The 25,235-nt window shown below is 41.3% G+C and overlaps 1 protein-coding gene and 1 pseudogene across 3 annotated transcripts; one reads left to right on the forward strand and one right to left on the reverse strand.

Moving 5' to 3' along the window:
• The first annotated feature begins 365 nt into the window (after nucleotides 1-365).
• Nucleotides 366-24,945, forward strand: ASH2L (ASH2 like, histone lysine methyltransferase complex subunit). Of its 2 annotated transcripts, XM_081082679.1 has the most exons (17): nucleotides 366-1,179; nucleotides 1,858-1,924; nucleotides 2,104-2,249; nucleotides 5,962-6,050; nucleotides 6,330-6,424; nucleotides 10,422-10,517; nucleotides 11,343-11,438; nucleotides 13,123-13,198; nucleotides 13,913-13,930; nucleotides 15,345-15,438; nucleotides 16,432-16,649; nucleotides 18,364-18,531; nucleotides 19,678-19,871; nucleotides 21,083-21,175; nucleotides 23,306-23,404; nucleotides 24,049-24,108; nucleotides 24,211-24,945. In XM_081082679.1, exons 1-17 carry the CDS (start codon nucleotides 992-994, stop codon nucleotides 24,316-24,318), a joined length of 1,905 nt encoding a protein of 634 aa, XP_080938805.1. In that variant the 5' UTR covers nucleotides 366-991; the 3' UTR covers nucleotides 24,319-24,945. The 2 variants fall into 2 exon arrangements, with proteins under 2 accessions (XP_080938805.1, XP_080938806.1); XM_081082680.1 differs by lacking the exon at nucleotides 13,913-13,930 and having other exon boundaries at nucleotides 971-1,179.
• On the reverse strand, nucleotides 12,197-12,868 carry LOC308511510 (large ribosomal subunit protein eL8-like; annotated as a pseudogene). Its single transcript has one exon. The product of its transcript is annotated as a large ribosomal subunit protein eL8-like (transcript).
• Nucleotides 24,946-25,235: the final 290 nt, after the last annotated feature.

The raw sequence follows: 25,235 nt of genomic DNA on the forward strand, positions 1-25,235 counted from the left end.
CGCTGTAGCTGATTCCTCGTTCTTACCTTTAGACTATACCGTTCCCTTTCTCTAAGGACCAAGCTTCTCCAAACTCTTCAGCCTCCCAGCAGCTAGCTCCCTAACTTCCCAGCTTCATTTTCCTCCCCTTACACTAGTGCGCGGCTGGCAGCTTCTAGAACACACAGCGCGACTCGCCTCTCCCGCCTGGATGCTCCCTCCACACCCCTCCCTGGCCCTCGCCTCCTAGCTGAGGCTTTCGGTTCAGACTGTCTAGGGCAGTGGTTCTCAACCTTCTGGCCCTTTAAGTACAGTTCCTCATGTTGTGACGCAACCATAAAATTATTTTCGCTACTACTTCATAACTGTCATGTTGCGACTGTTATGAATCGCAATGTAAATATCTGATATGCAGGATGGTCTTAGGCGAGCCCTGTGAAAGGGTCGTTCGACCGCCAAAGGGGTCGCGACCCACAGGTTGAGAACCGCAGGTCTAGGGCTAGGCCCCCGTGTCTAAAGGCCGCTCGGACACGTGCGCACAGTGGCAGATTGTTAGGGCAGTAAACAAACTCCTTCCAGGACGGAACAGCCAGTGCTCGTCTTCTGGAAGACATTTCCCACATTTAAAGGTGAGAAACGTTTGCAACGCACACCACAGCGTCCCAGTCTGCAGGCAGCCAGTGCTCTCAAGGCATCTCACCTGCGCGGTTATTTCTTGTTTTAGCCACGAATGTGCGCAGCATCCGCCCCCGGAATGGAGTAAGTGCTGGAGGAATCCCACTCATCAGCCAGCCTCCTTAGCCTTCACCTAGCTTTGCGGGTGGCTCGCCAAGCCCCGAGGCCCCGCCCGCTGCTGTCGGTCCCGGGACCTTAAAGTGGGCCGGGAGCGCGCCTGACTCAGGCAGCCAGGGGACCCACCGGGGGCCTTTACTATTTGAAGATTACAGGGGCCGTCAGCAGCTCGCGCGAGACGGATCGCGTATTCTCGCGAGAAGTCTAGGAGGCGGCCGTGATGGCGGCGGCGGGAACTGGACCCGGACCCGGAGTGGGTGCAGGACCTGGCCCAGCAACGGCCGCAAATGCAACAGCGACGGAGGAAGGGGAGACGAAGCCGGCGGTAGCGGTCGCAGCCGCTCCAGCCGGAGAGGGAACCTCTGCTGCTCCAGCCGCGGAGCCCGGCTCCGGAGAGGCCGAAAGCGGGTGAGACGTCCAGCAGTCACTGGAGGACGCGGGAGGGAGGCCAGGAGGCCCGTTCCCCCCCTGGAATCCCGCGGCTCCCGGGGGTCCTCCCGCCCGCCCCTTCCGAACCTGGGCCCTGCCGCCAACGGCTCGCCCTGCCCCCTTCGGCACCGTAGTCCCACCCGCCGCTTGGCCCGTCCCCTCTGAACTGGATCTCGGGCTACGCCCCTTCCCGCACCTTTTAAGGTCTGTGAGAGCCTAGTTTCTGGTCCTTGCACCCCGGCCGGTAACGCAGTCTTCTAGCAGGAACCCCTCAACTACCCCAGAGAAGAAGCCACTTTGACTTGCCAGGCTGGGCGAAGTGGCGGCCCCGCTGAAACCGAGTGGGGGAGCTGCCCGTCTGCGAACCTCCCGGGACCGGGTCCACCCCATGTGGACTGGTCTGTGCGGCTGAGCTGATTCCACCCCATGTGTCCGGACTGGTCTGTGGGGCTGATTTTTAGGCTTCCCTGTGCCCACGGGCCTGCGTCAGTCGGAGCCACATTCTCTGAACCCAGGGCATCCAGCCTGAGAACGGGCTTAGAGAAAAAGCGGGGGGTGCAGTTCACCGGTACTTTGATCATTACCTCTGGGGTCCTCGGCGTTTTGAGGTTTGTTTCTCTTGAAAAGTTTTACCGGAGTGCTTTCATTGTCTTACAGGGATGCGAACTCTGTTGATGTAAGCGGTGGTTTGGAGACAGAATCCTCTAATGGAAAAGATACACTAGTAAGTCTTTATGAATGTTTGCATGGCAAAATAAGGTGGTTTTTTTGTTTTTTTGTGTGTGTGTGTTTTGTTTTGGTTTTTTTTGGTTTAGTTTTTAAGTGAGTCAAAAATACAATAGGTCAAAAAAAGATATCCAATAGGTCAGCTAACTTGATTCCCTAATTGCGCCCCGGACACAGGAAGGTGCTGGGGATACTTCTGAGGCGATGGATACTCAAGCGGGCTCCGTGGACGAAGAGAATGGCCGGCAGCTGGGAGAGGTAGAGCTGCAGTGTGGGATATGTACCAAGTGGTTCACAGCAGACACCTTTGGCATAGATACCTCGTGAGTATTTTTGTAGTTTTGTAAGAGTCGCTTTGTGAAACAGATCTCAACATGTTCAACCGTTTAGTAATTTGTAGGCGAATATAAATGTATAGCTTTTTCCAGTGTCTCCTAACCATTGTGCAGTGAGTGGTAGGATTTGAATCAGGAGTTGTTTTAATACCCTGAGCAATGTTTTCTACCGACTGAGCACAGCCCTAAGAGGTACAGTGATATATATTATTATCTCTGCTTTTGCGTTTGAAATCATTTTGAGACAAAACCATGCAGTGACAAAGTATGATATGAACAGAATTGGGACAGTATCCTTTAAATCTTGTACTGGGTGTTGTGGATTTGGGGGAAAGGGTTGATATACGTGGTGGACAAAGCATGGTGTCCGAAATTGGAGATGACCCTTCATGCCTGAGCCATCCTTATTTAGCGTTTGCTTCTAACTCACTCCCTTTAGATACCCTGAGTTCTCCCACCAGCAAAACCTATTTTTAATCTTTCGCCTTTTTTAGTGAATTAAAATCATTTTATGGTGGATTGAGAATGAGAGGCTTCTTTCCTTATCAACATCTAGCAAGTGACAATTACTGACTCACTGTCTATGGTAATGATTGTTTTGCTGGCTCTCTGTTCCATATGGTCCATATAATACAAGAAAATTTAGACAAGATTATCTCAAAATAAAGCTGCATAATAAATTAATTTCTTTGGGTGGGATTGTGAAGAAATACCCTCATTTGTAATGGGTTGAACGCTTGCTAGTTAAAAAGCTACAGTGGGTTTTAGAAATGCTAATGTTCCAGTTAACATGTGACTGGTGACTGGATAGATTAAATGTTTACAAAAGAAAGGAAAGCATTGAAGGATCAGGAAGAAAGAATTGGTAGAAAGAGCATTAGGGAAAATAAATTAGCTAAGCAAATCCTCACTTAGGAAAGACCTAAAGTCTGGCCACTTTGGCCAAAGAGGGTTGGTTTAGACAGACAGGACCTAGGAAAGGAAATTTATCGGGGAGAGAACTTGGAGCAGTCCAGGGAAGAATCGAACCACAGTCCACAGTTTAGGTAGAGACTAGTTTGTACCTGAATTTGAGAAGTTACAACTAAAGCCCAAGTAAGCGGGACAGCTTATGTTCTACAGCTGAAAAAGGCTGCTCTAAATACCGGGTTGTGTTTGAATTAAATAACTATATACCTACCTACCTCTGGTATGAGGCTTTGCTTTCTGTAAATGAGTTTATTACAACAGCTGTTTAATAGAAGGTATTCTGGAGAGGAGTAAAGGTGATGGTATTTAGTCTTAACCTTCATAAGAATATTTCTCAGTTTCTTGAGTGGCGGCAATGAACACACACTTGGGAACCTTCTTTTTGAGGCTACCTTAAGCTAGTTTCAGCAGAGTCCAAGATAAACTTGCCTTTATTTTCATTTCTTCTCTTCCAACTTAAACCTATCTTTTCTTTTTCTGTTTCTTTTTTAAAAGAATGTGTTTCTTACTGTTTTTTAGAGAGAGAGGAAGGGAGAGGGAGAGAGAGAGAGACATTGATGTAAGAGCAAGATATCAGTGGCCTGCTGCAAGCCCCCTGCCAGGATTGAACCCGAAACCTGGGCATGTGCCCTGACCAGGAATTAAACTGGTAAACTTTCAGTGCCCAAGACGATGATCCAACCAACTGAGCCACACCGGCCAGGGCAGTCTTCCCTATCTCTTAAATCTGAAGTTACTACTTGGATCTTTTAAACTCTTATAGACTAATATCCATTTTTAGGATTCATTTAGTTAAGGCAAGTAATGTTTTGTGACTTCTGTGTTTTCTTCTTGAATAATTATTTACCTTTTTTAAAAAAATATATTTCTTTATTGATTTCAGAGAGGAAGGGAGAGGGAGAGAGAGAGATAGAAACATTAATGATGAGAGAGAATCATTGATCAGCTGCCTCCTGCACGCCCCCCACTGGGGATCGAGCCCACAACCCAGGCATGTGCCCTTGGCTGGAATCGAACCTGGGACCCTTCAGTCCACAGGCAGACGCTCTATCCACTTAGCCAAACTGGCTAAGGCCTTTTTTTCTTTTTTAATCCTCATCTGAGGATATTTTTTGTCATTGATCTTTAGAGAGAGAGTAGAAGGGAGTGGGGGTGGGAGAAAGAGAGAGATTTTAACTGGTTGCTCCTGCTCAAGACCAAGCCCCGAGTGGGGCCAGGGATCAAACCTGCAACCGAAGTACATGCCCTTGACCAGGAATTGAACCTGAGACCCTTCAGTCCTCGGATCAACACTCTAACCACTGAGAAACCGCCAAGGCATTATTTAACATTTTTAGTTAATCTTTAAAAAAAATTTAGTATTTTTTATTACTGACTTTAGAGAAAGAGAAAAACATTGATGTGAGAGGGTGGCATCAATTATGAGCCGGAAACCTGGGTATGTGCCCTGACCAGGAATCGAACCAGTGACCTTCTGGTGCATGGGAGAATGCTCAACCAACTGAGCCACACCAACCAGGGCTTTAATTAATCTTTTTATACATTCTGTCCACCCTTCCCAACAATGTTATTAGCATTTCTAAAGAGATATTTAGAGGTCTTTAAATACTAATATTTAAGTATAAAGATATTTGAAGAGACTACTTTGTCTTCTTCCACAGTTCACTTGGCATACTCTTTTCAGGTACTCAGAAACTGTAATTAACCCAGACAAAGTACCAATGAGAACCTTCCAAACGCTGAATTATCCACTATGGTGGATAATGTCTTATTAAATATTTGTGACAGAAAAATCTAGGTATTTGTAAAAAACACAAATCCTATTTTGATTTTTGGGGACCTTTTTAACTTTTAAGATTATATTAATACTAATGGCCTGGTGCATGAATTCGTGCACATTGAAAGGAAATTAATTAGAAGAAATATTTTAATATCACTATTCACCCTTTCTCTATAATAGAAGTGTCAGCCAAATTCACAATTGACAATGACAAAGAGAAACATGCGTGATATTGGCACCAGTGAGAGCTTTATATGTGCGCATGCACAAGTCAACTTAGCCTTTTATAGATATAGAATAAACTTGCTTAATTAGACCCGCTTTCTGATTTGCTAAACTTTTTCTAGCCCAGTGAAGCACCCCAACTTCTCTTTCAGGTAATTGTCAGCAACACAGCAGTAAATATCATCACAAAGCAGATTATTATTGTAGATCACACAGGGAGAACAGGGGTAAAATATTTAACTGCAGCAGTGTTTGACTATATTCTGCACAGTGACAAAACCTGAAGTCATTTTGAAGGTCCACCATTTCTTGTTTTCAATCGGGTCAAGTTTCTAAGCTTTCTAAATCTCCATTTTCCTGCTAATGAAAAGAAAATAGGATTCCACCGAGTCTCCCATCTACCTACTCCAGGACTTCTGAGAGGATCAAATGAGATGAGGCACAGGAAAATGCTTCACAGACATTTGGTTAAAGTGTGAAATGTTTCTGCCTGGCTACAAAGCAAGTCGGGTTTCTGGGCTGAAGAAACTGCAAGGAGGCTAGTCGCTAGGGAGAGAAAGTCGGGCGTTGCTACATGACGTCATTACCTGGACAGTTAGACACTTAGCATATTAGCCTTATATAGAGAGAGATATTAACATGACTGTATAACTTTCACTGTTGTTTTCTCATAAAGAAATGTGTGGTCAGAAGTTCACTAAGTTGTACAATTTGGCTGTTCTACAGATCCTGTCTACCTTTCATGACCAACTACAGTTTTCACTGCAATGTGTGCCATCATAGTGGGAATACCTATTTCCTCCGGAAGCAAGCAAGTAAGAACAAAGTGCTCTGGAGTACTGCAAACGAATTATCCTCTAGTTAGCTGGGCAAGAAAAAGCATTTGGGCTTAGCAGAATCAGGAAACCTTTGCCTGGTAGTGGTGAAAGTTGCATTGAAGTTTAACTCTGAATAATTGCTATTGTCTGTTTTAGATCAAATGATGACTCTACTTGGTAATTGGTTATTTTGTTAATTTGTAGACCACATCATTAAATATTCTTTTGGTAATAAAATCTAGTGTCATAGATAACTTTTTCTTTTTGTTTTGATAGACTTGAAGGAAATGTGCCTTAGTGCTTTGGCCAACCTAACATGGCAGTCCCGAACACAAGATGAACATCCAAAAACCATGTTCTCCAAAGATAAGGTAAAGATGCAATTAGTGTAATTGCAATTATGCCAAAAAATAACTCTTTTTAAAAATATAAATTTTTATTGATTTCAGAGAGGAAGGGAGAGATAGAAACACCAATGATGAGATGCAGTCATTGATTGGCTGCCTCCTGCAGGCCCCCTACTGGAGACCTGGCCCACAACCCAGGCATGTGCCCTGACTAGAATCAAACAGTGACTTCCTGGTTTGTAGGTAGACACTCAACCACTGAGCCACTAAGTAAATTTTTAAATGATAGAGTTTATTTTGTAACTAGTGCACATTCATATCGACCCACTTTTATTTATTTATTTTTTTAAACATATTTTATTGATTTTTTACAGAGAAGAAGGGAGAGGGATAGAGAGTTAGAAACATCGATGAGAGAGAAACATCGATCAGCTGCCTCCTGCACACCCCCCGCTGGGGATGTGCCTGCAACCAAGGTACATGCCCTTGACCAGAATTGAACTTGGGACCCTTCAGTCCGCAGGCCGATGCTCTATCCACTGAGCCAAACCAGTTAGGGCCATATCAACCCACTTTTATTTAAAACAAACACGGTTCATCTAACAAAGCTTACTCTCTGATCTCTTCTTTTTACATTCTGACGTTTTCTACACTAGAATATAGAATAGTTCTGACCTGTAACCTACTAGTAGTTTGCAACCTACAGTTTGAAACACATTGATAAAGGATGTGTAGTGAGATCAACATAATCAGGATCATACTTGGGCAAGGGCCTTAATCCTATAAACTACAGTAGTCAGCAAAAAGTCCCCTCCCACCTCCTTTCTTTCCTGTGTTAAAAATATTTTAAATAGAACTGTGCTGTGGTAGACTTGTTTTTTCTCTTAGTTTATTTTTTCCCAAATTATTATTTCCCAGATTTTCAAAATACAGAAAAATTCAGATAGTACAATGAGCATCTGTTTATTCTTCACCTAGTATTGCCAGTTAATATTTTGCTACATTTGCTTTATCTCCCCATATCCATATTACCCTCTATACCAGCCGTGGGCAAACTTCGGCCCCGGCCCGATCGGCTGTTGATCGGCTGTTCTATCCGGCCCGCGGAGCCGAAAGAGCGGAGGGTTCTCTTACTCTCCCCTCCACTCCTTCACCAGCAGCAGTGTTAACATGTATTAGTTCACACAAACACTCCATCCATGCTTTTGTTCCGGCCCTCCGGTCCAGTTTAAGAACCCATTGTGGCCTTCGAGTCAAAAAGTTTGCCCACCCCTGCTCTATACTGTATGAGACTAAATTATAGACATTATACTTTACCCAATATTATCTCAACCACAATATGGTAATCATTCTAAAAAAGTTTAACACTAATGCAATACAACTGGTTAATAATTACAACTTATATTCTTTTTGTTTATGCTTTTTTTTTTTTATTCTAAAAAGATTATTTTTTTATCCTCACCCAAGGATATATTTATTGATTTGAAAGAGAAAAAGAAAGAAACATGAATGTGAGAGAGAAACATTGAGAGGCAGTTGCCACTCATATGCACCCTGACCAGAAATCGAACCCACTACCTTTTGGTGTATGGGGCATTCTAACCAACTGAGCCTCCTGGCCAGGGCTACACTTGTATTCTTTTATATACAGTATGCAGAGGTGGGCAAAAGTAGGTGCCTACCCAGCTAGATAGCTCTGCTCTGCTTTGCACCAGGATGGTTGGCTCCCTCCTCTACCCTGGTGAGGCATCTTTGGTGTTTCAGCTCAGCCTGGGAGACAGTTTTCAGTGGAAAGGGGAAGTGTGCTCTCAGAGCCCAAAGGGAGCTGGCTTATATGGACAGAAGTCCCCACCCTGGTCCCTGATTGGTCTGTCCTCTTGCAAATGAGGGCTCCAAATCCTTGCAGTTTGATTGATTCAAAAGGCACTGCCCTGATTGGTCAGAATACAGCTGCTGTGGTTGGTCCGAGCTGCACTGTTCTGATTGGATGGGGAAAGCCTCAGTCCTATTGGTTGAAATGAGATTACAGAAAACATAAGGGCTGGCTCAGCAGAAACACAGTTTCTGCAGGCTGTTCAGTACAGGCCTCTTCCTGAAGTGCAGTTTGTGTGAGAAGATCCTGTGTAGAAATGACTGCAAGACGTTTTTTTTTTTTTAAGCTCAGTTAGCCAGGAGGAGCCCTTCACATTTCTTAGTAGGTATCTTCTTCCTCTGGGTTCACAGCATTTATCTGATTATTTGTTCATGATTAGGCACTGACTAATCATTTTTGGCTGGAATATTATGTAGGTAATGTGTGTTTTTCTATGAATCACATCAAGAAGCATATCAAGATACTGACTTGTTTTATTATTGGTGATCCTAAATTTGACTAATTGGGTAAAAAGGAGGTATCTACCAGATTTCTTCATTTCTTCTTTCAAAAAGAAACCTTTTTCTTTGTAATGAGTAACCTGTGGCGTGATATATGGAGATTGTGTGAATGCCTTGTTCTTCTAACCCTTTGAAGTGGTGGTTTTAGCAACCATTGATTATCCAGGCCTGCATCAGTTACCAGAATACATTTATTGGTTGCAATTCTTCTGTAAAGAGTTTTCCTTTCCCCATCATTTTTTTTTAAATATATTTTATTGATTTTTTTACAGAGAGGAAGGGAGAGGGATAGAGAGCTAGAAACATCGATGAGAGAGAAACATCGATCAGCTGCCTTCTGCACACCCCCTACCGGGGATGTGCCCGCAACCCAGGTACATGCCCTTGACCGGAATCGAACCTGAGACCTTTCAGTCCGCAGGCCGACGCTCTATCCACTGAGCCAAACCCGTCAGGGCTCCCCATCATTTTTTTTCCCTTTAAGTATCACTGGATTTGTAGATTTTTATAGTTCAGTTTGGAATTCAGATTTCTGTATTTCTGATGTTCAGCTTTGATTAGTATAGTCCCATCCAGATTGACCCCTGAAACTCTGTATGTCCCTATAGTTTTTGAACAGTAAAATATTCCAGGCTTCCCTTGTAGTTTCCCTGATTCAATCCCGGTTCCTTTTAGTAAAGATACGGTTTTCATTAAAGTAAGTCTAGTGGAAGATGTTAGTGGTGGACTCTAACTCTGGTGGACTGTGGAAGAATGGCCTAGAAAGGGGAAAGTTGATGCCAGACGATCAGGCTCAGATATTGTTTTAGTCATGCGGGTTAGAACTGGCGAGGACCACAGTCAAGGCAGTGGGGATGGAAAGGAGGCCTGATTGGTGAGAAATTTCTGAAAATTTAAATTCTTTTTTCCCCCCCAATATGTTTTTGTTGATTTCAGAGAGGAAGGGAGAGGGAGAGAGACAGATATCAATGAGAGAATCATTGATTGGCTGCCTCCTGTATGCCCCCTACTTGGTATCGAGCCCACAACCCAAGCATGTGCCCTTGACCAGAATCGAACCCAGGAACTCTCCAGTCCGCAGGCCAACACTTTATCCACTGAGCCAAACCAGCTAGGGCTAAAATTCATTTGGTGACTGATTAGATGTGAAGGTTATGCAAGAAGAATCAAGGATGATTCCATGGTGTCTTGCTTGTGATTTTGGGTGATAGGTGATTCGAGTATTAACAACAAGAAAGAAAATCTGCAGAGCAGATTTATGAGGTAAGATACAGAGTTCCGTTTTATTCACAAGAATGTTGAGATGCCTGTGGGATGTCCGGATGGAGATGTCTCAGGCAGGTAGAAACAGGAGCTTGGGAGAGAGACTTATTAACTTTGGAGTCATCTTTCAGATGGCAACCAAGATTATAATCCAGTTGAATTATAAGGTCTATGTCGCTAAGATTTATATATACTTGTTTGAAATTTCCCACAATCTATATGCTCTTTGCATGCAATTATATATTTGTTTAATCATTAAGACTAAATATGTATTTTTCTCTTAATTTTGATGAGGTCTGAAATGTTGCAGTTTTCTTTCCTTTATTGTGAGCATAACTTTGAAACCAACTATAAATGTCTTACTATATTTTGTTTTAAAAATTAGGATATCATACCATTTATTGATAAATACTGGGAGTGCATGACAACCAGACAAAGACCTGGGAAAATGACTTGGCCAAATAACATTGTTAAAACCATGGTAAGTAGATGAAAATTAGACGCAACATTTAGGCAGTGTTCTTTGTACAAATTAAATTCTTTTTAGTTTCACTGAAATAATGTTATGACTAAGAAAATGAGAACAACTTAATATTAAATCTTGGAGAGTGCAGTATAACTAATTGTCAATTTTAATAGTTTTTACACAAAATCAGTAAGTTACATAATCTGTCTTACTGTGCCTGCATCACTTGTTTTTTTTTTGTCCATTGCACTTTGGCAAGTATAATTTTATATTGAAATTGGAGACAATTTTTTCTTTGATTTAAGAAAGCAAATAACACTGTTCTAAACATCATTGTCCTTAGAATTAAAGAGCACCTTGGGAGGAATCAACAGCAAGCTGTTAACAGTGCTTATCTCTCTTAGGTGGAGGGTCAGGTAGGGGTTTTGAAGCACTTTGGCTCTCTCTTTTTTTTTTTATCCTCACTCAAGGACATTTCCATTGATTTTATAGAGAGAGGAAGGGGGAGAGAGAGAGAAACATCGATTCATTGCCTCCCAGCCAGGGATGGAACCAGCTGCCTAGCTTTGTGTCCTGACCAGGAATCGAACCTGCAACCTTTTTGGTGTATGGGACGATGCTTCAACCAGCTGAGCCACTTGGCCAGGGCTGGCTCTCATTTTTCTAGGCTTCACTGTTTGAATTTTTTGATGATCAGATATTAATTTTTTAATCAGAGAGAAAAAAACAGTACTGTCTCTTTTGGAGATTATACCTAAGAATTAGAGTTTGTGGTTAAACATTCAGTACTTCTTTTAAGTATAAAATTTCAAGTAATAATAAAATTTTGTTTCCTTTTAGAGTAAAGAAAGAGATGTATTCTTGGTAAAAGAACACCCTGATCCTGGAAGTAAGGACCCAGAAGAAGATTACCCCAAATTTGGGCTTTTGGATCAGGTACATTAATATGCTTTATATTCCCCTTTTGATTTTGGGCCACCTGGAGATAGGGAATCTGCCACATTGTAACACACTGCCATTTACATGCCCATAACATGGTGGGCTCCAAATAAATCAGTATTGGTACATGTGGAAAGACAGAACTAAACCAGGAGACTAGTGTTTTAGTTCTGGCTGTTCCCCAGAATGTTACAACGTTATACATATTATTCTTACAATTTTTAACTTTAGTTTCCTTATTTGTAACGCAAATATACCATTCTAAGTTATTTTTTAATTTTCTATCTCAAGTTTTGCTCTTAAAAACATTCATTATTCTGAAGAAAATTTTCTTATGAAGAATTTCTTTTGCGTCTAACATAACATGAGGAAAAAGAAAATTTCCACTCTGTTCACATTTGGCATCTTAGGAAGTCAGATCTTCTTAAAATGTTTGATTTGCCAGCCTTGAAAATTCAGGGTTTCACATGGAAATTCAGGTTTCAGTTTTTTCTTATAAATTGAGAAGGTGTGACTACGCTGGGCCTGAATTCCTCTAGGGATTGAGGAAATGGGACTTGGCACTCCAATTTGCCATTGCCCCACCATCACTCCTACCCTCCGATTACCATTCATCATCTTTTTTTTTAGAATTTTCATGGCTTTTATGTACAGAAAACTGAACAGTGCATACTTGGCCCAGCTTGGTGGCCAGTTCATGAGTCTTGGTCTTTTCCAGTGTGAGCCACCAACTTTGGATCCAGGACGTTGCCTCCCTAGTGAGGGCGGATAGCTTCCACCAGCTTAGCCAGAACTCCTTTGTCTTCCAAGTTAACCTGTGTGAAGGCGACGGTGGTGCAGGTCTTCCTGTGGACTAAGCACCCAGCCTGCCCTTCCCCTTGATGGTGCAGTAGGGAACCCCCATCTTACGGCACGGGCACCAGGAAGACGACAGGCAGCTCGATAGGATCCACATCGTGTGCAGTCACTACCAGCTGGGCCTTGTTCTCCATCAGGGTGGTGACAGTGTTAACCCCTGCTCCAAGAACAGGTGGCCTCTTGGTGGGGACATCCCTTGGCTGGCAGCTGTTTTCTCAGCCCTGGCCAGCAATCCCTGCTGCTTCTCTGGCTTTACCTCTGGTCTGTACTCCTGGGCCAGCTTAAGCAGTTGAATAGTAGTTTGGCAGTCCAAGACCTGGGTGAACTGGTTAATGGCAGGAGGCACTTTCAGACGCTTACGGAGAAGCCCTTTGCTGCTGTAGCCGAATGTAGCGGGGCCACTCGACAAAGTGGGTGAGGTCTCTGAGGCTGGATGTCTCGTCCAGTGCTAAAATTCTTGGGCCTTTCTTGAACAGGGGATTTGCCATCTTCTTGGTCTCCTGTGTCTGTCTCCATGACAGCAGGATTGGCGCCATCTTCTTCCCCTTACCTTTCTTTCCTTTCAGCATCTTGGGCAGTGGGAGGAGAAAGAAAGAAAAAAGAATTGTCTCATCATCATTCTTAAACCACTTTGATTGTTATACTTGACCTGTCTTACTTGCTGATCCTTGAAGCATCCAAGTTTGGAACTACTGCAAATTTCAGAATCTAGGATTGTCAGTTTCACTTCCCATTCTATTAGAATGTCTCCTGTGTTTTTGAGCATTGCCAGATTGGTTTGGTTAAATAGCTTCTTACCATAATTCAGTATTTTTCTCCCTAGGATCTTAGTAATATTGGTCCTGCTTATGACAACCAAAAACAAAGCAGTGCTGTGAATACCAGTGGGAATTTAAATGGTAAGTATTTAAATGTTTCATTGATGAAATTTTTGTAAACTATTGAATTCATATGTGCCTAGAATTGGGCATTCTTTTAGTTGACTGTTAACTGGATATTTACTAAATTTTGCTTTAAAGTCCTAAACTCAATTTTTAGGAGCTAGCCAAGGTTGTGACAGATGGTAGTGGAGAACTCTTTGGCACTTTATAGCACAGTTTGGTCTTAAGTGAAACTGATGTAGCATAAAGGTACAATTCTAAGGTTGGATTTACTGTGTTTACATTAGACTCCCCAACTATATCTTCATAACTAACAATTTAGATTCAGTTGCTCTCTATTCTTTTTCCTTAATTCAGTTATTATTTAACAGACTTCTAATTTTCTTGCCCTGGAACTTCAGCTTATTCGCATGACAGCATTATCTGTATTGATCACCCACTATAGCATGCTTATTCTACTTGTAACCCATCTAATAGCAGAAATACCCTTCATTACTAATGGTAATCTAATGAGAGTTGGGGTTGCTGGTGGTAGCTAGCTATTCATTGGACACATGACATCATTAACTTGTTTTTGGAGTGGTCAGCATCTTAAATATGTAATCATTTCCTCTGTTATTAATATTCTATGATTGGAAATAGCTAAGTGTATTGTTTATCTTTTTACACCATTTCCCCCCCTCTTCATTGTTAAAGTTTGACAAATACATGGTGCCACTTCTGTTGTTACAGGTGGAGCCTCTTTTGGAGGTGAATTCCTCCTCTGTCTTCTTTCAGCCTCTCAGACTTAAGTATTTTGTGGTTTGAAAAGTGCTTTTTTGCTGAGTTGTGGTAGAAGCTAAAACTAAATTAAAATTTCAAAGCATTGTGAAAATGGTGGCAGTAGCATTTACTATGAAGCAGTAGTTCCAGTTTAATTTAGTAATTTAAAGCTTGTATGTTGTCATATTCTGCCTAACACGACCACAATTGGTTTGTTCAAGATGGATCTAAAACTTCTCTCTTAAAATAATTAAAATGCAAATGACAATAAAAATCGAACAGTTTTGATTAAGGTTACTCAAACTAGAGATACTGATGTTGCAACAGTTTAACATTAAACCTTTTATGAGAAATAGGAATCACACCTGATGTGTTCATAAAAGGAAGTATTGCATCAACCTGGTCCAGTATATGCAGAATATGACCTGCCTTCAACGTCTCGATCCTTTTTATTGCAGCAGAATTGCTGATAAATTCCAAGCTTGCCCCAAATTAAGATACAGTACTATATGCAGTTGTTTACATAAAGGTGTTTTCCTGCAGTTCAGGGACGTTTTCTGGAAGACAAACTGAGAGGAATGACAGCATTGGACAAAATGTTTAAAGTACCTATTTTAGAAATATACAAGGTAGTATTTCTTGTGGCCATAGTATGCAGCTAAATTTTTTAAATTAAATATATAAACTGTCTCCTAATATTTGCTTTTAATTCCACAAGTCAGGTTAGTCCAAACTGAATTTTATGCATGGCACAATAATAACTGTAAAAATTGCCTACTAAATTTAAAGCCTTCTTTCTTAAATTTGTGTCATGTGCAACCATAGTTGAGGCAGCACTGGAGAGAAACACCTTTTTAGTACTTCTGTTTTCGTTTTCCATGTCTGATGTACTTTTGTTTTGTTGGATATTCAAGTTAAGTGCTTTTGCAGATATTGTGCCTTTATTGTGTTTATGGAATATATCGTGTAGTTCAAGCAAGCCAACATCTACCTACAGTGAGGATATTCTCTCTTTATGGCTGTTTGTATTGATTTGGATGGGGGGAAAAAGCTTTATCCATGCAATTGTTTTTAGCTGTGGGTGTTTAGAATCTGAATGAATAAAGATGCATTTGTGTCACATCCTGAGAAAGTGTCCTGGTAGTTGCAGTTCACTAAGAAAGGAAAGTTGAAAATGTAACACAGGTTCATTTGAGCTTACTGCCAGAACCCAGTGTTCTTGGGCCATGAGACACTCAGCACGTTCATTCAGAACCAGGGAGAAGTCCAATCTGCTTTTGGGAAGGAAATCCTCCTGTGATGTTACACAAATGCATGTTGGGAATGTTAGTGCCCATGGAATTTGTGTCCCCATGGTGCTTCTATCGCAGCTCATTGAAAATAACCTGCCTTCTCTTTAAAGGGGGAATTGCAGCAGGAAGCAGTGGAAAAGGAAGAGGAGCTAAGCGCAAACAGCAGGATGGAGGGACCACAGGGACCACCAAGAAGGCCCGGAGGTGGGCGGAAAACACTCCCCTCCACTCACCGTTGGTAGAGTATTGTTCGGTGCTGGCAAAGGCCGTCCAAGGGAAGAGCCGTGCATTTCAAGTGGTTTGAGGTTTAAAAAGCCTGTCCATTTTTTTCTCAAATCTTGAGCACCTTGAGAGGTAAAATGACCCCACGCTAGGTATCCTGGTTTACAAACTTGGTGCTACATGAACCAGCCTCAGGGCAGCACTCTGTTGAGTAAGGCATTTTGAGAAAGGCTAGATGGGGGAGAGGGAGTGACACCAATATTGAACACTGGCTCTTTTACTCAACACATTGCGGGCGGATCATGAGCATTCTCGTGTTTTCCTGTTGCACAGTGTTTTACATAAATGTTAAAGGCATGCCTGAAAATTAAATACCCATTGCATTTTGAAGTTATTTATTACATGTTCTTACAAGCTAATATCTTTTTAAAGTATGATACTTTGTAAAACGTTTTTTGTACTCGTTCAGTAGAAACTTATCTGGCCACTGGGTAAAGCTAGCAATAAAACTACGAGTGCACAATGTGTTAAGCTTTTTGCCTCTTTCCTTCACTTTTTTCAATACTGAGGTGATGAAATCCAGGTCATTTCTCATTTAGATAACAGATAGTAAGTGCTCATATTGCTGAGTTTCTGTTCATTAGTTTATAATAATAAGTAAACTAAGGGAAATTGCCTTCGTTCCTCTTCTTCCTTTCTTCCCTATGATGTACTAGCTCAGTATCAGAGATTCAGTCAACCCCTACAGATTGAAGTGGTTTAACCAAAACTGTTTTGCTAAATAAAGCGAATCCTTTTCGTTTCTCTGTTTTGCCTGCAGAGGGCAGGATGGTGTATTTGAGTAACGAAAAGCATTTGTGAAGTTGCTTGTGTTCCAGCTGAAATCTAATAAGTTAGAGGCCTTTCTTATAGAATTGAAGGCATTTGAGCTAGAGGGGGCTTTAGTTTCTTGATTTTATTTTTTCCTTTCTACAGTGACCCTTTGTTTTCTGCTCAGCGCCTTCCCCCTCATGGCTACCCCTTGGAACACCCATTTAACAAAGATGGCTATCGGTATATTCTAGCGGAGCCTGATCCCCACGCCCCTGACCCTGAGAAGCTTGAACTTGACTGCTGGGCAGGAAAACCTATTCCTGGAGATCTCTACAGAGCCTGCTTGTATGAACGGGTTTTGTTAGCCTTACATGATCGAGGTATGTAAACTATTAATGTTCATGTTGGACCCAGTGTTACCCTCAACTTTTGTCATCAGCTTTGTCCAGTCTAGAATTAGATATATGTGTCAGTCTATAGCCACTCCTCCACACCCATCTCTAGACCCAGCCGAATAGTAAGAAGTAATTTCCTTTTTTGTCTCTTATAAGCTCTAGCCATTATGTAAACACACGTACACACAACGTACACACATATATATAGTTTATGAACACTTTATATTTTGAACTAATTTTAGACTTACAGTAAAATTGCAGAAACTATAGTTTCCATATATTCCTCATCGAGCTTCCCCTAGTGATAACATCTTACCCAACCATAGTACAATTATCAAAACCATGAAATTGACATTGGTAAAAGCTATTAATGAAACTAAAAACTTTACTTAAATTTCAGTAATGCCTCTTTTCTAAGATCTCACATTGCATTGTTATTTCTCCTTAGTCTCTTGCAGTCTTCAACAGTTCCTCAGTAGTAGCCTGTTTTTCATGACCATAACACTTTTAAACGTATTCATCAGTTACGTTATCCAGTATTTCTCAGTGAGGGTTTGTCTTTTTCTCATAATTAGACTGAGGTTATGGGTGTTTGTTGTTGTTTGTGTGGGTTTTTTTTTTTAACACTACAGAAATGAGTCCTCATTGTATCACCTCATGGAGTTCATGATGTCAATATGTCTCCTGATGGCTTGTGTTGACCATGATCATTTGGCTAAGATGGTTTCCGCTGGCTTTCTCTACTGTCTTTCCCTTTTTACTTAGTAAATAACTTGGGGAATGATACTTTGAGGCTATACAAATAACTTGTTTCTCTGTAAAGTTTTATGTACTAATTTTAGTATCGTAACCAGTGGATCTTGTCTGCAGCGATTATTAATGTGGTGTTTGCCTAATGATTTTTTATTTTTTCCTTTGTCCAATTATTATTTACTTGATTATATCATATGGACTCATAGATACTTACTTTATTCTGTGGAGTATACTTTCTTTTGTTGCTCAAATGCCATTCATTATCATTTGGAATGTGAGAATGAGTTTGTTTATTTATTTTACAGGTATTTTTATTGAGGGATATTCTACAAGCTAAAGTGACCAGTACTCTTCAAAATGTTACTGTCATGAAAGGCTTGAGGAACTGTCGCAGATTGAAACATGACAACTAAATGAATTGTGGGATCTTGGATTAGATCCAGGACCAGGAAAAGGATATTGTGTTGATAATTGGCTTATTTTGAAGAAGATATGTTGATTAATTAATAGTATTGTATAAATGTTAGTTTTCTGGTTTTGGTAATTATATTATGGTTATAGATGGTGTTAACATTTAGGGAAGCTGAATGAGGACTGTACTATTTTTGAAAATCTGAAATTCAAAGTTAAAAGTTAAGTCTTAAAGGATGGTTTATTCAAATCAGGATTTAAACACATTACAGTTGGTTTATTATATTTCAGGGAACAGGCAATATAATTAATTTAACTTGTGCTCTTCAACATATAATAAAACTGGATTACCTAACAACTTTCTTCCTCTCTTCTCATCTTTGTCTTGAGATTTTTAAACTCCTGAACTAATATTTCTGATTCCTGACCTGATGTTTCTGATCTTCACTGGGGTGTAAGACTCATGTTTTGTGGCAGTTGTCTCCCAGTATCTCAGATAAGTTGCAGGCCTTTGTTTTTATCTCCATCTCTGCAGCTCCCCAGTTAAAGATCTCTGATGACCGGCTGACTGTGGTTGGAGAGAAGGGCTACTCGATGGTGCGGGCTTCTCATGGGGTCCGGAAAGGGGCCTGGTACTTCGAAATTACGGTGGATGAGATGCCACCAGACACTGCTGCTAGATTGGGCTGGTCTCAGCCGTTAGGTAAGCTGTGGTTATAGTATGGACAGTGAAGCAGGTAGAGAGGTATAAGACTATCTGGCTAATAAGTTTTACTACTTTGGTTTTTTGTTTTGTTTTGTTTTGTTTTTAAATATATTTTATTGATTTTTTACAGAGAGGAGGGGAGAGGGATAGAGAGTTAGAAACATCAATGAGAAACATCGATCAGCTGCCTCTTGCACGCCCCCTACTGGGGATGTGCCTGCAACCAAGGTACATGCCCTTGACCGGAATCGAACCTGGGACCCTTGAGTACGCAGGCCGATGCTCTATCCGCTGAGCCAAACCGGTTAGGGCAAGTTTTACTACTTTGGAGCCTATCAAATTATGGACATGAAATTCAGTTCCAAAGGGTTTAGGCCAGGGGTGGGCAAACTTTTTAACTCGAGGGCCACAATGGGTTCTTAAACTGGACCGGAGGCCCGGAACAAAAGCATGGATGGAGTGTTTGTGTGAACTAATATAAATTCAAAGTAAACATCATTACATAAAAGGGTACGGTCTTTTTTTTTTAATTTTTAGTTTTATTCATTTCAAATGGGCCGTAGTTTGCCCACAGCTGGTTTAGGCAGTTGCAATTCTTGGAATATTTTTATAATTCTTTGCTTATGAGAAATAGTCTATAATAATAAAAGGGTAATATGCTAATTAGACCAGACATCCTTCTGGCGGACAGGGGCTGGGGCCCTTGCACGAATTTCATGCATCGGGCCTCTAGTAATTTTATAAAATTGATTACTCGCCGAAACCGGTTTGGCTCAGTGGATAGAGCGTCGGCCTGCGGACTGAAAGGTCCCAGGTTCGATTCCGGTCAAGGGCATGTACCTGGGTTGCGGGCATATCCCCAGTAGGAGATGTGCAGGAGGCAGCTGATCGATGTTTCTCTCTCATCGATGTTTCTAACTCTCTATCTCTCTCCCTTCCTCTCTGTAAAAAATCAATAAAATATATTTAAAAAAAAAAAAAAAGACTAACACTCTTAAAAAAAAAAAATTGATGACTCTTCCTCCCCCACACCAAAAAAAAAAAAGTAAATTTTTTATTTTTATTTTTTATTTTTTATTTTTTTTAGCAAACCAGAAGTTGGGTTGCAGTCTTCTGACTTCCTGTATATCTTTTTTTGGGTAGGTAACCTTCAAGCTCCCTTAGGTTATGATAAATTTAGCTATTCTTGGCGGAGCAAAAAGGGAACCAAGTTCCACCAGTCCATTGGCAAACACTACTCTTCTGGCTATGGACAGGGAGATGTCCTAGGATTCTATATCAATCTTCCTGAAGACACAGAGACAGCCAAGTCGCTGCCTGATACTTATAAAGATAAGGTAAGTTTGTCCTGAAATATTCCTGGGTTTGCCGACCAGTACCTGCAGCTGTAGTCTGTGGCCTCCTGTGATACTGACCCACCATTCATATTTTCCCCAACATTTCATTATGAAAATTTTCAGTCATAACAAAGTTGAAAGAATTTTAAAGTCAGTGTTTGAATACCCATCACCTAAATTCTATTAACATGTTATGCATTTATTCTCCACACACCCGTCCATCCATCCCTCTTTCTTTAATGCACTTCAAAAGAATATTGCAGACATTCACTCCCCACCAAGTACTTCAAGATGCACATCATTAGCTAGAGTTCAACCTTTGTTTAGTTTTTTCTTTTGATATAAAATTTACATAAAATGAAATGTACAGATTTTCACTCACTGAGTTTTAAGTTTGACCCAAACAGCTGTTGAGACATAGAATCTATCGTCAGGACCGGAAGGTCCCTCATGCCCTTTCCCAGTCATTCCCCAGTCCCACCTACACCCATAAAGGCAACTACCTCTCTGAGTAATTTTAAGAATTTTTTCCCCTATCATATTTCTATTCTATAGGCTTTACTTGTTCTTGATCGTATATAAATGGAATCATGCAGTATGTTGTTTTGCATCTGAATTTTAATATTTGGCATACTGCTTTTGATATTCATTCATGTTGTGTTGTTGGCTTGTTCTCATTCTATTGTATGAATATTCCACAGTGTGTTTATCCATTTTCTAGTTTTTCCAACTATGTTGAAAAATAATTAACATATAACACATTTATTTTCCTGTTGATGGACACTTGCGCTCTTTTAAGTTTGGGGCTGTGCACATTCTTGAACAAATCTCTTTGTAAACATGCTTCCATTTATTTTGGAATTACTGGGCTATAGGGTAGTTTTATATTTATTTTTATGAAAAATTGCCCAACTCTCCATTTTCACCAACTATATGTAATAATTTTAGTTGCTCTACTGTTGTCGTGGTGAGAGTATATATATACTTAAATGTATGTGTTTCCTCAAAATTTATTAGTAAAGGTCTTTTTGAAAATTTTTAGCAAACGTGCCTTCCTGGTACTTTTTAAGAAGCACATAGTTCAAAATCTAGCAAAGCTAACTCTGCAAAGATTTTTAATTTCTGTTGCAGAGCGCATGACTCAGAGCTATTTGTGTGATGTTGCTGATGCTTCAATGAGCCTTTTTTTCCTTTCTCTCTTGGTTTTCAAGGCTTTGATAAAGTTCAAGAGTTATTTGTATTTTGAGGAAAAAGACTTTGTGGATAAAGCAGAGAAGAGCCTAAAGCAGACTCCCCATAGTGAGGTGAGTCATGGTCACAAAAACGTCAGAACTAGGAGACCTTGAAGATTGGACCAACCCCCTAATTATAAGTGAGGAAAATGAGGCCCAAAGGGGAATGAAGGGTTTTCCCGCTAACAGAGTAAGCTCACACTCTGCCTACTGTGTTTGTGCTCTTTCTGTGATACTGTGCTGCTGCTATTAGAGCGATAATCGTGGTTCTTTCAGGAACATTGTAGAAAAGAAGTAAAAACACTGGTCTAACAAGGAAATCTACAAATGGTTGAAGAAGCAAGTCAGAGATGGTTATTCTTTATCAGAAGAAGTACCAAGTACAGAGGGAGGAACACTGGAGGAGGAGAGGAAGGAAAGGACCTGGCTGTGTGAGTGGAGGCAGCCAGAGCTGGAATGGCTCATTCAGTGTCCCCTAGAACTTTCCCTACCTCCCTGTGCCAGGGTCATTGGGGACATGTCTACCCAAGGTCATAACACAATCAAAGAAGGGCTGACAAATCTGGACCAGCCACAAGGGCCAAAAATAAAAGGGGAAGGGAAGAAAGGAAGTTCTGAGCTGGAAACATTTTTCCATAAAAATGCTGTGGATGCACCTGAGTCAATATTAGAAACTAATATAGGAGAAATTAAAACAAAACTAGGGTTCTAGTTGAAAAATGAGTAGAGGGAAGCGGTTAGTAGATCTAAGGATGATACAGCCAGAAAATACAGCAAGTCCTGGAATAACGTCATTTCGTTAACACTGATGAGGTGCAGTAAAAACTTAACTCAGTTATATCAATTAGCCAGTGGTAAAATTGGTTTCAAAATGTGTTTCACCACAGCTCCAAGAACTATCGATGATGTTAAGTGAGGAATTATTTATAGCCAGAGAGAAGATTGCTCTTTCTGAGCAGAAGAGACCGAAAGTTACTTCAGAAAAAGAAACCTTTTATTTATTTATTTTTGGAAGTTTGAATTTTTTAAAATAGTATATTGATTTTTAGAGAGAGACAGGGAGGCCTTGATGTGAGGGTACAGCATTGATCAGCTGCCTCCTGCATATCCCCTACCAGGGATTGAGCCTGAAACCCAGGCATGTGCCCTGACTGGGAATTGAACTAGCAACCTTTCAGTGCATGTGGCGATGCCCACCCAACTGAGCTACACTGGCAAGGGCAAAAAGAACCTTATCTGGGGGGGAAAATTGTGTGTGTGTGTGTGTGTGTGTGTGTATAGGCTAATATGCAAATTGTCTTATATAATAAAAGGTTAATATGCAAATTGTCCCCTCTGCTGGGAGTTTGACCAGGGGGTGGGGCTGGCCGGCCAATGGCCCGTGACCCCTCCCCCCACACCCTTCCCCCAGGGCTGCCCTGCCCGATCGGCCCCAATCAGGGCACATGGCCAGACCCCACCCATGAACGAATTTGTGCACCGGGCCTCTAGTATACAGATATATCCTATTAATAAAAGCCTATGTGGACAACACGCCCTCATGCCACAGCAAGTGATCACCAAGAGGCTGCATGTGCAGCAGGTGCGCGCGGGTGGGCGGGGGCTTAATGCATGCGCAGCGCGGAGGCGGGACCCCTGGCTTCAGCCTACCTCTTTGGGGCAATCCATCAAGGAGCCCTGGATGGGTGGGCGGGGCCTACCTCTTTGGGGTAATTAACTGTGGGGCTCCCGCACTGTGAGAGGGTACAAGCCAGGCTGGGCCTCCTACCCTACCCCTCTCCCCCCCAGTGCACGAATTATATATATATAGTGGTTCAGAGAGAATATCTTTGGGGAGATAAAGAACAAAGAAAATGAGAATTCAGAGACTGACAGAATATCCTGAGATTTTTGAAGTAGAAATGTAGAAATGAGAACCTTATGCAAGGTATAAATACAGTATAATAAATAATAGTATAACTGGTAGAAGTAGCATAGGAAGGCAGAAAGCAAATAAATGTGAACACCAACTAGAATAGTGCATATAAATAGGTGAGAAACTGATTAAGTGATGTTATTACACAAGCTATATGCTATTCTTGGAGTACATTATCACCAGTATGGTGGCACAGCACTTCTGAAGGGTGCTCCAAGTGAATTCTCTTTTAGTGTGTATGTGTTCTGTTTTTAAATTCAAAAGTAAAAGTGTGCTTTTTGTTTCAGATAATATTTTATAAAAATGGTGTCAATCAAGGTGTGGCTTACAAAGATATTTTTGAGGGGGTTTACTTTCCGGCCATCTCATTGTACAAGAGCTGCACGGTATGTACCATCTGTTCATCATGTGGACAGAACTTGGGAGAAGTAGGTGAATGGCAATAGTCAAAGGGCCACTGCCTGAGTTCTAGAAAGAAATCTGAATTGCCTAAGGAAGATGGGAATGTTTTCTGACTGTCACTGTTTGTTCCAAAAATAGTTGGGTGTTTTATGAAGCATTTGCTTAGATCATGCAATTAGTGTGCCCCATATTTGTCCTTTGAATGTACTGTGTGGTAATATTATTGTTCCGTGTAATGGCTGTAAACTATTTATGTGCATAAATCAGTTTGGTGTTATATATGTCATGATAACCTGCCATTGTTAGTTTGTAACTATTGCTATATTGACTTAAAAATATATATATAATTCAGTATGAAGGGGACTATCATTAGAGCCTGTTAGTTTTTTAAAAAAATGATTTGGAAAGGTAATGCCTGGAAGTTTCCCATGTATTTTAGTCTATTTTACTTACCTAATTCTTGATGGACATTAAGGTGTTGGCCAATTTTAGCAATATTAATATATATCATTGTTCCTGTTATACCCTGAATATCACAGCTACCTTCAAAGAGAAAAATATCCCATTAACTTTTTCACTATATACTTACTTTGTTTTGCCATGTCTGCTTGAATTAAATTTATCCCAGGTTTCCATTAACTTTGGACCATGCTTCAAGTACCCTCCGAAGGATCTCACTTACCGCCCTGTGAGTAACATTAAAAATGTCCACATGCATCCTCAGCATCTTTGTAGCTTCTTGCTGTAGTTATTCTCATCACCTCCTTTCTGTTTCTCGTTCCTCCCACAGATGAGTGATATGGGCTGGGGCGCTGTAGTAGAACACACTCTGGCTGATGTCTTATATCATGTGGAAACAGAAGTGGATGGGAGGCGGAGTCCTCCGTGGGAACCCTGACCAGGTCCCTCTTTCTTTGCAGACATGGACTTTCTGGGGAATGATATTGGGGGATTTTCTTTTTGTTTTTAACGTGACCAACGTTATCCCGAAGATACTGCAGAACATAGCCTCTGCTGTTAGCAAGGTAAAAGGCTGGGTGGGACGGGGAGAGACTCCCTGCCCTTCAGTACTCTCCCTGCTTCTAGTGACTGCTTTCATTTTGTGTGCGAGATGCCAACTGCTGACCCTAGAATCCCATAAGCTCCCTGTGAAGCTGGTGCTGTACCGTGTTCCCCACTACTGGGGCTTGTTATCTTACTGTATTCTCTAGGGAGTGGATAATGTTGTCTAAGTAGCTAACTTATTTAGAGACTTTTTCCCCTCTGTGGGCATTGACTCCTTCCCACCTGATTTGCAAGGATGGTGGGCCTGTCTCCGAGAACAGCTGGAATTAGTGGCTGTGCATACCAGACCGGTCTAAGAGCTCTCAACGGGTGTGCGTTTGTTTTTGTTATTAATTTTGAAGTACTCTTTTGAACACTGGGATCTCTAAAACTACCATGCCTCTAGAACTGTAATTGTGACAGGAACTCGCTTGCAGCTTTAATAGTTAGAAACTTTTTCCAAATAAAACTTGTAATCACGCATGTGTGGCATTTTGCTTCCCTCTTGGGACAGTCAGAAATGTGGGCTGTCTGCGGAAGGGTGGCCAGCAGTGGAGGAGACAGGCTTCTGACTTGTACCTCAATCCCTCTCCAATTGCTTGCTTTCTCTCCAGCCAACTCAACCACCCCCTTTACCCTGTGACAAATAAGACTCCAGAGGTGAAGAAGAGTGAAGGGTTAGTGGGCTCCCTCCAGTTCTTCTCCTTGAGCAAGTGTGTTAATACGTGCAGCTTGTTTTCCTGCCTTACTTCTCTTCCTTTGTGTAGCTGA

The sequence above is a fragment of the Myotis nattereri genome (genome assembly GCF_964212035.1).
Source record: "Myotis nattereri genome assembly, chromosome: 2".
Lineage (NCBI taxonomy): Eukaryota > Metazoa > Chordata > Mammalia > Chiroptera > Vespertilionidae > Myotis > Myotis nattereri.